This window comes from Rhipicephalus sanguineus, chromosome 4 (assembly GCF_013339695.2).
Source record: "Rhipicephalus sanguineus isolate Rsan-2018 chromosome 4, BIME_Rsan_1.4, whole genome shotgun sequence".
In the NCBI taxonomy this organism is placed as follows: Eukaryota; Metazoa; Arthropoda; class Arachnida; order Ixodida; family Ixodidae; genus Rhipicephalus; species Rhipicephalus sanguineus.
Genome location: NC_051179.1, coordinates 61,504,407 through 61,516,628, shown reverse-complemented (window position 1 = coordinate 61,516,628; position 12,222 = coordinate 61,504,407). Strand labels below are relative to the sequence as shown.

The following is a 12,222-nucleotide window of genomic DNA, read 5'->3' as shown; positions in this document are numbered from 1 at the left end:
GAAGATGGATGACAGGGATCCTGGTTTCTTGTAGAAGAAAAAGTTTTTTTTTTTAAAGATTCTCCCTTTGGATCAAAAAGGGCTACATGTGTGCTCGCGTTTTCTCGACTACTTGAAAGCATCGTCAATAAGCAGAGAAGACGGGTATTTTCAGCTTAATCCAAGAAACAAAATAAAACCAGCATGCACTGCGACCTGTGTGAATCGATAACGTTTGATTCGAACTGACAGCTATGGTCTTAGAGTCAAAATTTCCGTGTATACACAGAGTCGGCTCAACAGCTTCCAGTGGCTCCCCACATTTAAGAATGAATCATCTGCACATACTGGTGGGGGCTGTCTGCTTCCTTTCGTACTTCTATCAGTTCTACACCCTGCTCACCTACTATCTCGAGTTCAACTTTAGCGTCACCATGGACGAGCGTCAGAGAAGTGACCATATCATCTTTCCCGGTGTCACTGTATGCGTGGATGGTTGGTGAGTATCGCTAATACTTTTGCACTGTGTGGTGCCTATATACATGAAGCAGGCAGTCGGCCCCGCTAGGACGTGAGCGAAGTCCTCAGAAATCGCAACGTCCATACGGCTCTCTGTTTCTCTGCGCCTGGAATAAGCACATACGCATGTCAGAGCTTATCCAATATAAAGATATAGGAAAGCATGATGTACATGACCAAGCAAGTTGGCATTGCACGGCGAAATGCACAGCACGAAAGCGGGCAAACGGCCGAAAGGAACGACTGAGAGAAGCGCTGCCTGCCAAATAATCTTTGCGAAAGGCAACTGCGTCAGCAAGCCTTCTGGCGTGCAATATTTGATTTTAATAAGCCCTGTCGTGTTTTTGCCTTTTCTTCTTACATAGGCTGAGCGCCGAGAAGCTCTGCAAGTACACGCCGGACAAGTGCAATAAGCATGACATGGTGAGTTAACCAGAGCCATGCCTGTCAAATAATTTGTATAGGTACATTACTGTTATGTACACCACCTTAGCAACCTGCTTATACACAAAGTTCGGGCGTTGTCCAGGACACTCATGACGTCTTCGTGGCCTGTGCGTATTGCGCGTATGGATGGAGGAATTTTGTGTTGTACATCTGTCATATGTGGCTTTCGTTCTGTTTGCTTGTTTCCCTTGTATGTCTACATTACTTAACTATGTGCGACGTCACTTTTTCGGCAAGCCCTTGTGAAACATGTTAGTAAAACCATATTCTTTTTTTTTTTTTGCTGTATCTCCAAATTTTGACCCCAGATATACGCTCCTGGCTTGTACGTGCCCCAGGCGAATCCAGAGCTGCGCAAGAACGCGTCCTTCCTTGTCCAGGAGTTGTTCACCTGCGTCATCAGTTCAGGGAGTCAACGTTGTCCCGCTTTCAACTGCACCGACAGGTTCAAGTTGAAGTTCAATTTTATCATTTCCACTTAACACTTGTAAATGCTGGGGAAGTCATACAGAGAGAGGTTCCGTAGTTCTCAACTGCAGCGGGACCTCTTGTTAGTTGCGTAAATATATTAAGCTAAAAAGGCGTCATCTGCATAATTGAACAGAGCAGAAGCGTTCTCGTTTACATTGGCAGGGTGATCGACTAGCATATTTGCTACGGATGCAAACTACGTGACGCGTTGCACTCGACACTATGGGGGTGAAGCTCTAAGCTGGTAATTGCAGCCAGGTACAGGCTGTTTCACACTTAGGGGAAAGCTCGGAGCACTTTGCAACGTGCTCCGAGTGTTCCCCCAAGTGTCAAACAGCCTGTACATACATACATAAGGTTTCGTTTTGTGACAGCAGCGAAACGACTTAACGTTGGCACTGCGACACTGTCCGGGCATTTAGAGCGTCGATGTTAGCGATCATTTTCATAACAACACTAAAAGCTGTAGGGTTAATTTTCTCACTGCTTTCCCGCTATATGTATAGAGTGAACTCATGATACCATGTAATATACATAAAGCATACACAAAAAAAAACGAAAGTGCCCCCCCTTTTTGTTATGACCTAACGAAAAAGAGACTGCAAACAAATTTGCCACCGATTGTTCCCTGTTTCACGGAAAAGGCGCATTGTACGCATGCGCTTTCGCTAACACACATAATTGTGATATATGTTATAATGGCGGTAACGCAGCTTCGTCACTACTGTTACGGACGTTGAAAGGGGGGTCCGTGGAAATATTCAGTTTTCATGGCGCGCCTTTATCTGCCCGGCGTTCAGTAGCTCACATATTTATTATCGCAATAAACTTGTTTCGCTGACATGGGCTTACAATTTCTAAAACTGTCTTCCATTAGAATAAGCAGCACCTACTACCGGGTCCCTTCGCAGCAGTGCTACACGTTCGATGTGAACGCCATACCACGGCACGAGCACCCTTTCAGAGACTGCCCGAACCAGTGGGAGTGGGGTGAGTCGACCATGCTAGCGACAAAGATCGCAAGTATGCATATATACCAGGGATATTTCCGATAACACTTTCGGAAATTTCTTAACACAGAGTAAAAAAAGGATTTCTCCAAAAGTAACTTTTCATGTGCGGCGGGTGTCCATGCATCTTATACATCTAAATACATCCATGCATCTAAATTACCAATGTTCTGCATATGTACAGCATATCATGATTCTGGACAAAGCTTTATGGTTAATTATACTTCTGTATGCGTTCATCAGTTCGAGAAACACGTATGCATATAATCCTTGCCTTCAAATACCCTTTTACAACAGACAACCCGAATACCGGCTTCTGGCCGTTGCTAAATGTGACGTCATTCGGAGTCGAAATAAAGCACATAACCGTAACGTTTGCTTTTAGGCCCTACAAACTCGTTAAATTCGGATGCTGACAACTTAGCCCATATAACATATACCTTTGTCTGTATCTATCTCTCTGAAGTGATCAGCACATCTTTTTCTCTTCAAGATTTTTTCTTTCGCCTTCTTTTTAAACAAAGTACCAAGCATGTCCATTTTATTCGGCCGCTTTGTACAGTAGCAGGTGAAAAACACCCTGACTGTTCGTTGACTCCGTAGAGCTGGAGATGCATTACAAGTTTTCGAAACGCGACACGATGCTCCTACTGCCTCGCTGGTTCTACCCGCTTTTCGTGCACCAGACCGGGCTCTGCCCTCCCGACCAGCTTTCTGCTGTGCAGCTTCTTCCGGGAAAGACAATTCAAGTCACCGTCCAACAGGTGAGCGGAATTTCGTGCTGGTGTTACAGGGTCGGATAAATCAAGGAAAGGGCCTGGGTTAGTGTGATGAGGTTAGTGGGATGAAAACGGCGTTCCCTAGCAGATTTGCGCATAAACGAAAAAAAAAAAAGTCAAACTCGTGCGTATTTTTTCTGTGTTATTTTCTGCTCTTTGTGCCGTCTTCCGTAAGCCTGTTCAGTAGCGATCCCTAGATTTCGGTCCTCTAGATCTGAAACTCAGGCTATTTCACGGATACGAAATACTGCATTATTTGGCTTAAGTAAGGCACACTATTACCTACTATACCTGACTGAAGCTTACGTACCGAAGCTAACGCACGAATACTTCGGAAGACTGTTTAGTTAGGTAGCCGCAGTGTCATCGAAGTGACCATTAACAATTCTTTTAATGAAGGCCTCACCGCTCGAATCTCTGCAGAACATCTAGCAGTGTTGCCCCTAGTTTATGTATGTAATTGCGTTTGAGAAGAAACTCTTCCATCTCTACAACCAGTAATCATCTCATTACTTTCCGGTGTTCAGAGTTCACAATTATTTTATTCTACATAATAATAAGTTACAAATGGGGAATATACAAGCGTACAGAGGCGAAAATATGTTTTAAAAAATTCCAACTTCTTGGCGCAGCTCCGCACCTTCAGGCTTCCCGCGCCTTACAAAAGCATGTGCACCGATTACAAGTCGCAGGGGTCTTTCCCGGAATTCCAGGGAATGCTCAACTACGACGTGAGTGTGCTTCACCACATGGTGCTGGTAGTTTCAAACGTGTACGCGCTTTCATAAGAGAACTTGGGTGAACAATTGGGTAAACATCCGAAACGCTCTCACGATTTAATATACTAGCGCGAGAATATGTGTGGCAAATTTTTTATGTTCATTTATGCCCTTCCAACGGAGTCATAATTCTTTTTTTTTGGTTTTGTCGTCGTGTAGGAAGAATGGGGAACCACACTCTCCTTGGGCTGGAACCTTTTTTTTTTCTGCATACTTCTATTTATAACCGGTCTCTCAAGAGTTGTTTTATTTTTAGTTTTATTATTATTATTTTTTTGTTAAACCAGCCAAGATGGTCCGCCGCGGTGGTATAGCGGTTACGGTGCTCGGCTGCTGACCCGAAGGTCGCGGGTTCGATCCCGGCCGCGGCGGTCGCATTTCGATGGAGGCAAAATGGTAGAGGCCCGTGTACTTAGATTTAGGTGCACGTTAAAGAACACCAGATGGTCGAAATTTCCGGAGCCCTGCACTACGGCGTCTCTCATAATCATATCGTGGTTTTGGGACGTAAAACCCCACATATTATTATATTATTATTAAACCAGCCAAGATTGTGCTGTTCGAATCTGGAAGCGAACTTCTGAAGGTTTTGAAGGTCCTGGTTTGCGCTGATGTTTTCACATTAAAAGATATGTAACAACTAGGCCCAACAGAAGTTTCATTGAACTTTTGAAGTTGTCAATTACATCTTCTTTTTCGAGCAACAATAACAACAACGACAACAGCAACCACAACAAGAAACAAATAAATACGCTGGATAACGCATGCTTGATAATGCGGGGCTAATAATAGGTTTATCTAGGACGCCACTGGCCCTCGCCATCCTTTCGGTGCCTTGGAATAGGGGCCCGACCACATGACGTTGCCTTGTTTTAAGGCAACGAAGTATTCCGCAAATAAACTTTTATTGTTGTTCTTCTAGGACGCCGTGACAGCGTTCCCATCCGACATTTCTCACATTATCAACGAAGTAAATTGGTGTTTCACTAGCGTTTTCCATTCAGCCAGATCTAGCACATAAACCTGTTTATGCTCATAAAAATGGCTGAGAGAGACAGAAATATATTTATTCGAAGCAGAATGATCAGCCAGTGTATATCATATCTATCGCGGGTGTGGGATAGATAGAATATACGCTGGCTTCTAGGTTTTGGGAAGAAAGGCCCTAGAAGGATGCGGGAAGAAAGATATAAAAAAATAAGAATAAAGAAGAAGCTACACACCGTAGATACCATATTTGTACATCGTATGGCAGTCGTATTTGTTAATCTTATCTGGGCTAACGTTGACAGTGATGATCTGTATAGGAAGGCTACGCCCTTACAATTTCTTCTGGTTATCCCAGCTCTGTGTGCAGAAGTGCGCCATGGAGCTGGAGGTGATGCACTGCGGCTGCGTTCAGGCTGTGTACGAGTTCACCGCCAGTTACCCGTTCCCGACGTGCAACTTCAGCAAGACAGGTGAGCCTCCCAACCATCCTCTTTCCATTTTTGTAGCGTTAGCTACACTGGCCTGGCCGAGCCAGTTTCGCGTGTCTCCTCAAGAGCCGTGCTGCGCATGCGCGATGATCAGTGATGTCACACAGCTGGCGCAGCAGAGCCGGAACCTCTCGCGCACTCCGCCGCCGCCACGCGCGACTCGCCGCCGCCGGTCTGCGCTTTCCAGAGGAGTGACGTCGTAGCCCTGGCAGACGTACTGGTGCCGGCGCGTGCTCAGCTATTCGCCTTCGCTGTGCAGTCGCCGTCTGACACTGCGCTGGAGCCGCTTGATAGTGCCTCTGACTGGCGTTTGCCAGTGTGGTATAGCCATGGAGAAGGAGAGCGGAAATGCTGCTCAACGGCGCAGATGAGCGGAGAAGCTTAACTCATCGGATCCCGAAGTAGTTGCCTGGCAGAATAAATATACATGTGCCACATAATACTTATACCATGTGTGTGTCATTGAAGCAGCAGTAAGCATGACAATCAAGCTAATCTTAGACAATCAGGAAAGCTAAGAATAATCAGCTGAACCTTTGCTAACGCTACGTTATCCTAGCATAGCCGAGCTAAGCCACTGCAACATTTTTCTTCTTTAGTAACGCGAGCAACGAGCGACGCTCTTGTCTCTCTTCCAAGCACTTCCGGCCGAGCACTTACTTCCAGTTTTCCGGATATCCAGAAAAGTCGTTTTAAAATATACATCTGGCAAGAAATAAATGGTTATAGTTCAAGTTAAAATTCATATTGGATAGCTATGATATTGAAGCATAACTTTATTTAGGACAAGAACCTATGTAGGGTCAGGATAATTAATGAAAATTAATTTAAAGACTTCATTGCGAGAGCAGACAGTCTTCTTGAGAACAGCTGGGATCGCTGCGGCGCCTGGAGGAGCAGATCTCAACCACGCTCCTCTTTGTATGTGGCCTCCGAGATCCGTTTCGGCAGCGCTACGAAACACCAGGTTAACTCAAGGAATACACCAGGGCTCACGAACGCCCAAGTGCGAGTGCCACCACCAGACACCTTAGTCGTGGATTAGGGTCGCCTCCATTTTTTCCCCCTTATGGCGTGGATCCCACCATACAGTTTCTTATAGATACACTAGAGGGACCTCTCGCACTAGCGTCTATGGGAGCTGCAACGCATGCTGCTTAGGGTCAAAGAGTTTATACAATACTTACTAGAGGGAACTCTGGCGCTAGAGTCTATGGGAGCTGCAACGCATGGCGCTTCAGTCAGCATGGGAATGATGGGTAGTACACGGATTTGTCTAAACTTCGTCCTTTCGGCTCCGTTTGGCTCCGCGTCGCCTGCATCCGTTTTGTCGCAAAACGAAGTTCAGCAAAAGTCAGCAGTTCCACTTCACCATTTTAACGTTTTTGGGCTCACCAACTAAAATCTGGTCACGAAGTTCACAACGATCCATTCTTTTATCCGAAAGAAAAACAATACATAGCAATAAACAAAGCCACAAGTGCGTTCGAAGCCGTAAGCACGAAGATTAGGCAAATCCGTGTACTACCCCGATCATTGCCATGGTGGCTGAACGATCACAGCGCCAGAGTTCCCTCTAGGTAATATTAGGAAGCTCTATGGATCCCACAGACATACCTTTGGTCCGTTCAGTCTCCATCTATCTTAGCCATGTAGTCTTGCGCGATGTTATTCGGGACACGTGCAGTAATGGACTCCATAGCGATCATCCATCAAACAGCTACAGCAAAATGCACATCGCGATTTTAATAGTTAATACTCAGTTGCGACAACACTTGGCTTCCATCACCTTGCATTTCACTGTCCTTCGCAATCTGGCGCGTGCGCGGATGCGCACGTGTGCGTGTTATGAGGAACATGAATCATAATTTTGTTTAATATTCCGTCCGTGCACAGTGCAGCGATGAACCGCTGGCGCTTAGTTAATATGCCAGGCCACTACTGTCGCCCTGTCGAGGATGTAACACCCATACAAATGTGTCCTTAAAAATGGGAAGAACGTGACTGACGACATATAAGTTGGGCAGAGAATCTGCATGTTGAATATTTCATCAAACGTTAACGTCCACGCCGAATATTCAATAACTAAATTACCTGAAATGTAATTTCCGAAGCCGTTTTTTTTTCTCTTTCTTTTCTCTTTGACGGGGCATGTTTCTTTAAATACGAAGGGGTGTACCAGTTTTGATCAGTAGCAATGATACTTAAGTACGTGTGTCAGCATTTCAAGACGTATACGTTGAAGAATGGGAAACTTCCCAACAGTAATTGATCTCAACGGTTCTTCGTGAAATAAATTTGAATATCTCTTTGAACTTCAAAACAACGTTCAGGAGAAGATAGCGGCTTGAAGATATAAAATATCCTTGAACACGGGGTTTTACTGGCGCCAACGTTTCAAGAAGTGGTCTTGCGCCTGTATAGCTGCTGCCCTGAAGAAGACAAGACCACTTTTTGAAACGCTGGCTGCAGTAACACCCCATGTGACAAGGATTTTTCATCTCTTTGAACTTGGATGTTACACACGCTTTTCCTACGCTTCTCGATCGTATAATGAGCCTGTAATGACAATTAGGCATTATAACAGTGTTTGGTTGTGACACATGCGCTACACTTTGATGTATACGGTGCACAGTGCAGTCACAACAGGCTATATGACGTCATAGCCCACACAGCAAGTTGTTCTACGAGGGCACATCAAAATATACAGAGCTCAATTTCTTTTCCCTTGCAGAACAGTGCAAGAATGCGCTCACGGAGAACAACACCTACGATAAGTGTGATCGCATCTGCGGCCTACCCTGCGAGTGAGTCTAACATTTTTGCCCATTGTACTGAGACGTAATTGTTCTCTATGCAATTTGTGTAGTGCGCTTTCGTGATGCACAGCACACTTACCTTAACAAGTTACACGCTACGTATATTGGAATGTTTGACTGGAAAATGATGACAGTCACGGGAAGTACATAAGCACCTTCTAAATACATTCCCTGGGAAGGTTTTCGACAAGCCTCACGCAGTTAACGAATCCTCCCTAGTCACATTACAGCGTCCCCATATTGGCTTATGCGCACATGTCCAAAGAAAATGAAAGCAAAATATTCTTTTAAAGCTAATTGCATTTGTGTTGTTGCCTTTCAGACAAATTCTCTACGATGTCCGCATATCTGCAATTTCCGATGAACAGGTTTGCATTTTTCCCTTTGGAGTGAGTTAAGTTCGTGAGAGACAGATGTTATTTGAACACTCTTATTGTAGTGCTTCTTAAAAAGTAGCCCACTAATTTAAAACATAGTGTAACTTACTAGTCTGAGCCACATGAAATCTATACAATTCCTGCTGCATCAAACGCGGTTCCTATGTTTGTGAGATATAAGAAATACAAAACGTTTTTTGTTTTGGCGCGTGCGCAATCATTCCTTTTTTCTTTGATGCATTTTGCATATACGACAAACTAGAAAGGTGCCGTACGTGTAATACTAACTAGAATAGCCGTCTTTAAATATTAACTTGTCTGCAGTACTCCTTGGAGGACGCAGAGCTGTGCTGGTACGACGGCAAGCACGCTTTCCGTCGCAACAGTCTACCTCTGCGTCCTCCAAAGCGTGCATCCAAAGGAGTAGCGGATAGAAATGGTGTTGTAGTGATTTGAGGTATTCAGTGATATACATAACGTTACACACATAGCGCTGTCTTGCCTATCTTACTTTCTTATTACAATTCAGTTCGTGTCTCAATGACGCGAATGCTAGCAGTGAAGCATGCACAAACAAAATGCGATATGCTTTCACCGCAATACAGCGAGTAATTGGGGGAAGCATATAAAATGTGTCGCGGTGAAGGAAAACGATGCTTTGGGAAATTACAAAGTGAAACAACGTATCTTCATTATTTACATTTTAGTGTCGCCTCGAAAAATGGCAAAAAGACAACTGGAATTCGGACTGGAATGTTTTATGTGTGTAGTGCCCACTTTATCGTAATCTCATGCGCTATCCTGATGTTTGCATTTCTCGGTATTATTCTTACTTCCGCATGCCATCAGTGATCTACCCTCAGTGCATATTAGAATTACGGGGAATCTTGCCAAATTGCATGCGTCATGAAACGCAGCGAAGAGCATTTATGAGCGTGTACTCCCGAGTTTTACAGCAGAGCGCTTATGCCCGAGGTTTGCCGTGCGTAGTTGATAGAAAATTATCATAATCATGAACCACCAAGCGCTCAATGACCGCCCAAGCATTCTGTACAGATGGCTAACAAGAGATGCTGAAACATGCCCTCCAGCTCTGCTATGACCAAGATTTGCGCACTTAGTGCAAACTGCGCTAATTTCTTTTTTTTTCGTGACTAAATCGCTCCCTGTAAACAAACAAAGAGACAAACATACAAACAAACACCCTTTAAGTAATCATGCATACGATAAGACGTTTGACCTTTTCTTCATGCTTGTTTACTTCCAGGGCTCCGCACTGGAAAGAATGTACGTATATCAAACCGAAGAAGTTCTGCTTTTCTTCTTTATCTTTTTTTTCTTTCACCTTCTCTTTTTCGGTAAGATGGAAGCAAGGCGGGCGGAAAGCGAGAAGTGACGTTCATTGCACTGGTTATATTACGCAAATACATGCATGCCTTTAGCTGTGAACTAATGTAAAGTGTATTTGTGTCGTACGTTTGAACGATAGTCTATAGGTTACATGAATCGAACACTGATGCCCCTTCAAGTTCGTCCTACGTGCACTGGAACAAAGGGAATGGTGTAGGTTGGCGTTTACAGTGGGCATCAATGGGGATTAAAAGGCAACCTTTTTAATTAGCCGAATATTGCGCATTAGAAAACAGCAACAATTCCGCGACAACAACATGACCCCATATCGCTTTTAGGTGGGTTAATCTGCTTTGTATCATGGCGAACACATTACAGAGCGAAAACACGAAACCGGATATAATCAAGAAGGCAACATATGCGGCGCAATTCATGCAGGCAAGATTGCCGTATGGTTTGTTACAACGTGCTAGTTCTCGTAAAGAATTTGTCATGGTACTCTACTACCATAACAATGGTACTACTTGAACGTGGAGGAGGGTACTTTTGGGAGAACGGGCTTTCTGGGTGGGATTTCAATATACCGAGTATTTCAAATATTTTAAAGCGACCGTGTATACCAGTGCACAAACCTACCTAGACAAGCGTTTTTCATCACTTCTATTATTAATACATGAAGTTGCTTATCGGCACTTGTCAGGATAGTGTTGAATTACGTCTATTCACGGGACGGAAAGCTACATTTGAACAGAAAAGTTCTAAATGTGAAAGAAAATGTCGAATTGGCAATCTTTTTGTTCTTATTAGTGCTCTTTAACTAAAAACTTCCGAATCTAAAGCCACGCGTAAAGTTTAGCTAATCCGTGAAAACGTAATTCAATCTTGTTCCACACCTCTTTTAATGCGTTCTATGTAAGCAACTGTGTGGTACACTGGCGTGAGGTGATGTGGTAAATGCGATGGCTTCCTTTCGCGTTTACACGAGCACGACTTGAAGGGATGTATATGCTTCGCACCGCTTGTACTGTTGCGCACTTACTCAATCATTGATTGCAGGGAGAAGTTCACTCTAAAGCTTCGCTTCCGTTCAGACATCGAAGAGCTCGTGCTGTACCAGCCCACGTTAACAGTTAAGTGAAATGTTTTCGTTCAAGATGTTTATGGCAATGTTGTTATAGCTTTTTTTACCAAGCAGAGTAAAATAGGGTAACACAAAATATAAAACGAAAGAAGGGCATACTTTTATAACAAATATGTCTGACGTAGCGCCTATAGCAATGACATGTGCCATATGTATGTTGTCTCGGATCATTGCCTTTATTTCCTTCAACCGGCCACCACTGTTGCTTTATATCTGGGTCAATATCTAAGACCGGCTGAGGAAACAAAGGCTGCCCAGAAAATCTGATACTGATGTGCTTTCACAAGCCACCATTCTACGTTGTCACCTCGAAGTTAGTCTAAATTCACTTCATTATAAACTGCTGAGCGTTGAACAAAACGTATCAATTATATATATATATATATATATATATATATATATATATATATATATATATTAAATTTTGACCATCTGGTGTTTTTTAACGTGCACTTAAATCTAAGTACACAGGCCTCCAGCATTACGCCTCCATCTAAATGCGGCCGCCGTGGCCGGGACTTGATTCTGCGACCTTCAGGCCAGCAAACACAACGTATCGTTCAGGATGACAGGTTGTGAAGTTGATTGAGATTATTCATTGGCGCATGTCATTCTTGATGGATCGCTGCTACAGACAATGAACTCCATCCTGTACAAGAGGCCACCAAATTCTGCATTTGTTTCACAATAGACGTCTTGACAATGCTGAGGGACCACGGTGATTGGCTAACTCCAGCAAAACACACGCCGATGTCCACATACTCAAATAAAGCGATTAAAGCCTGCCGCTTAGGAGTGACGCGACGTGATCGGCTGAGCACAATCTCGACAGCGCAGAAAAAGAAAGTGGACCGTGGTGCGAGTGTGTCTAGAAACGACAAATAAAAAAATGAAACACGCTCCGAATCAGCCTTTGGCAAATAAATCTGCCGGGCAGATTAAAGTGGCTGCTGTATATCAACCGGCACAATTCATTTCTGCCTCATTTCAGCGCTTTATCTCGACTGAAAATTTGTATTTCACTTGCATTAACAAAATTTGGCTACGTTGATTCGTCTGCGCGTACTGCCGCA

The 12,222-nt window shown here is 44.0% G+C and overlaps 1 protein-coding gene across 1 annotated transcript; it reads left to right on the top strand.

Annotated features, from left to right (window-relative positions):
• Nucleotides 1-308: 308 nt before the first annotated feature.
• Nucleotides 309-9,114, top strand: LOC119391239 (uncharacterized). The gene is made up of 10 exons (XM_049415210.1): nucleotides 309-478; nucleotides 864-921; nucleotides 1,254-1,390; nucleotides 2,294-2,406; nucleotides 3,030-3,190; nucleotides 3,838-3,936; nucleotides 5,330-5,444; nucleotides 8,197-8,269; nucleotides 8,604-8,649; nucleotides 8,983-9,114. Exons 1-10 carry the CDS (start codon nucleotides 309-311, stop codon nucleotides 9,112-9,114), a joined length of 1,104 nt encoding a protein of 367 aa, XP_049271167.1.
• Nucleotides 9,115-12,222: the final 3,108 nt, after the last annotated feature.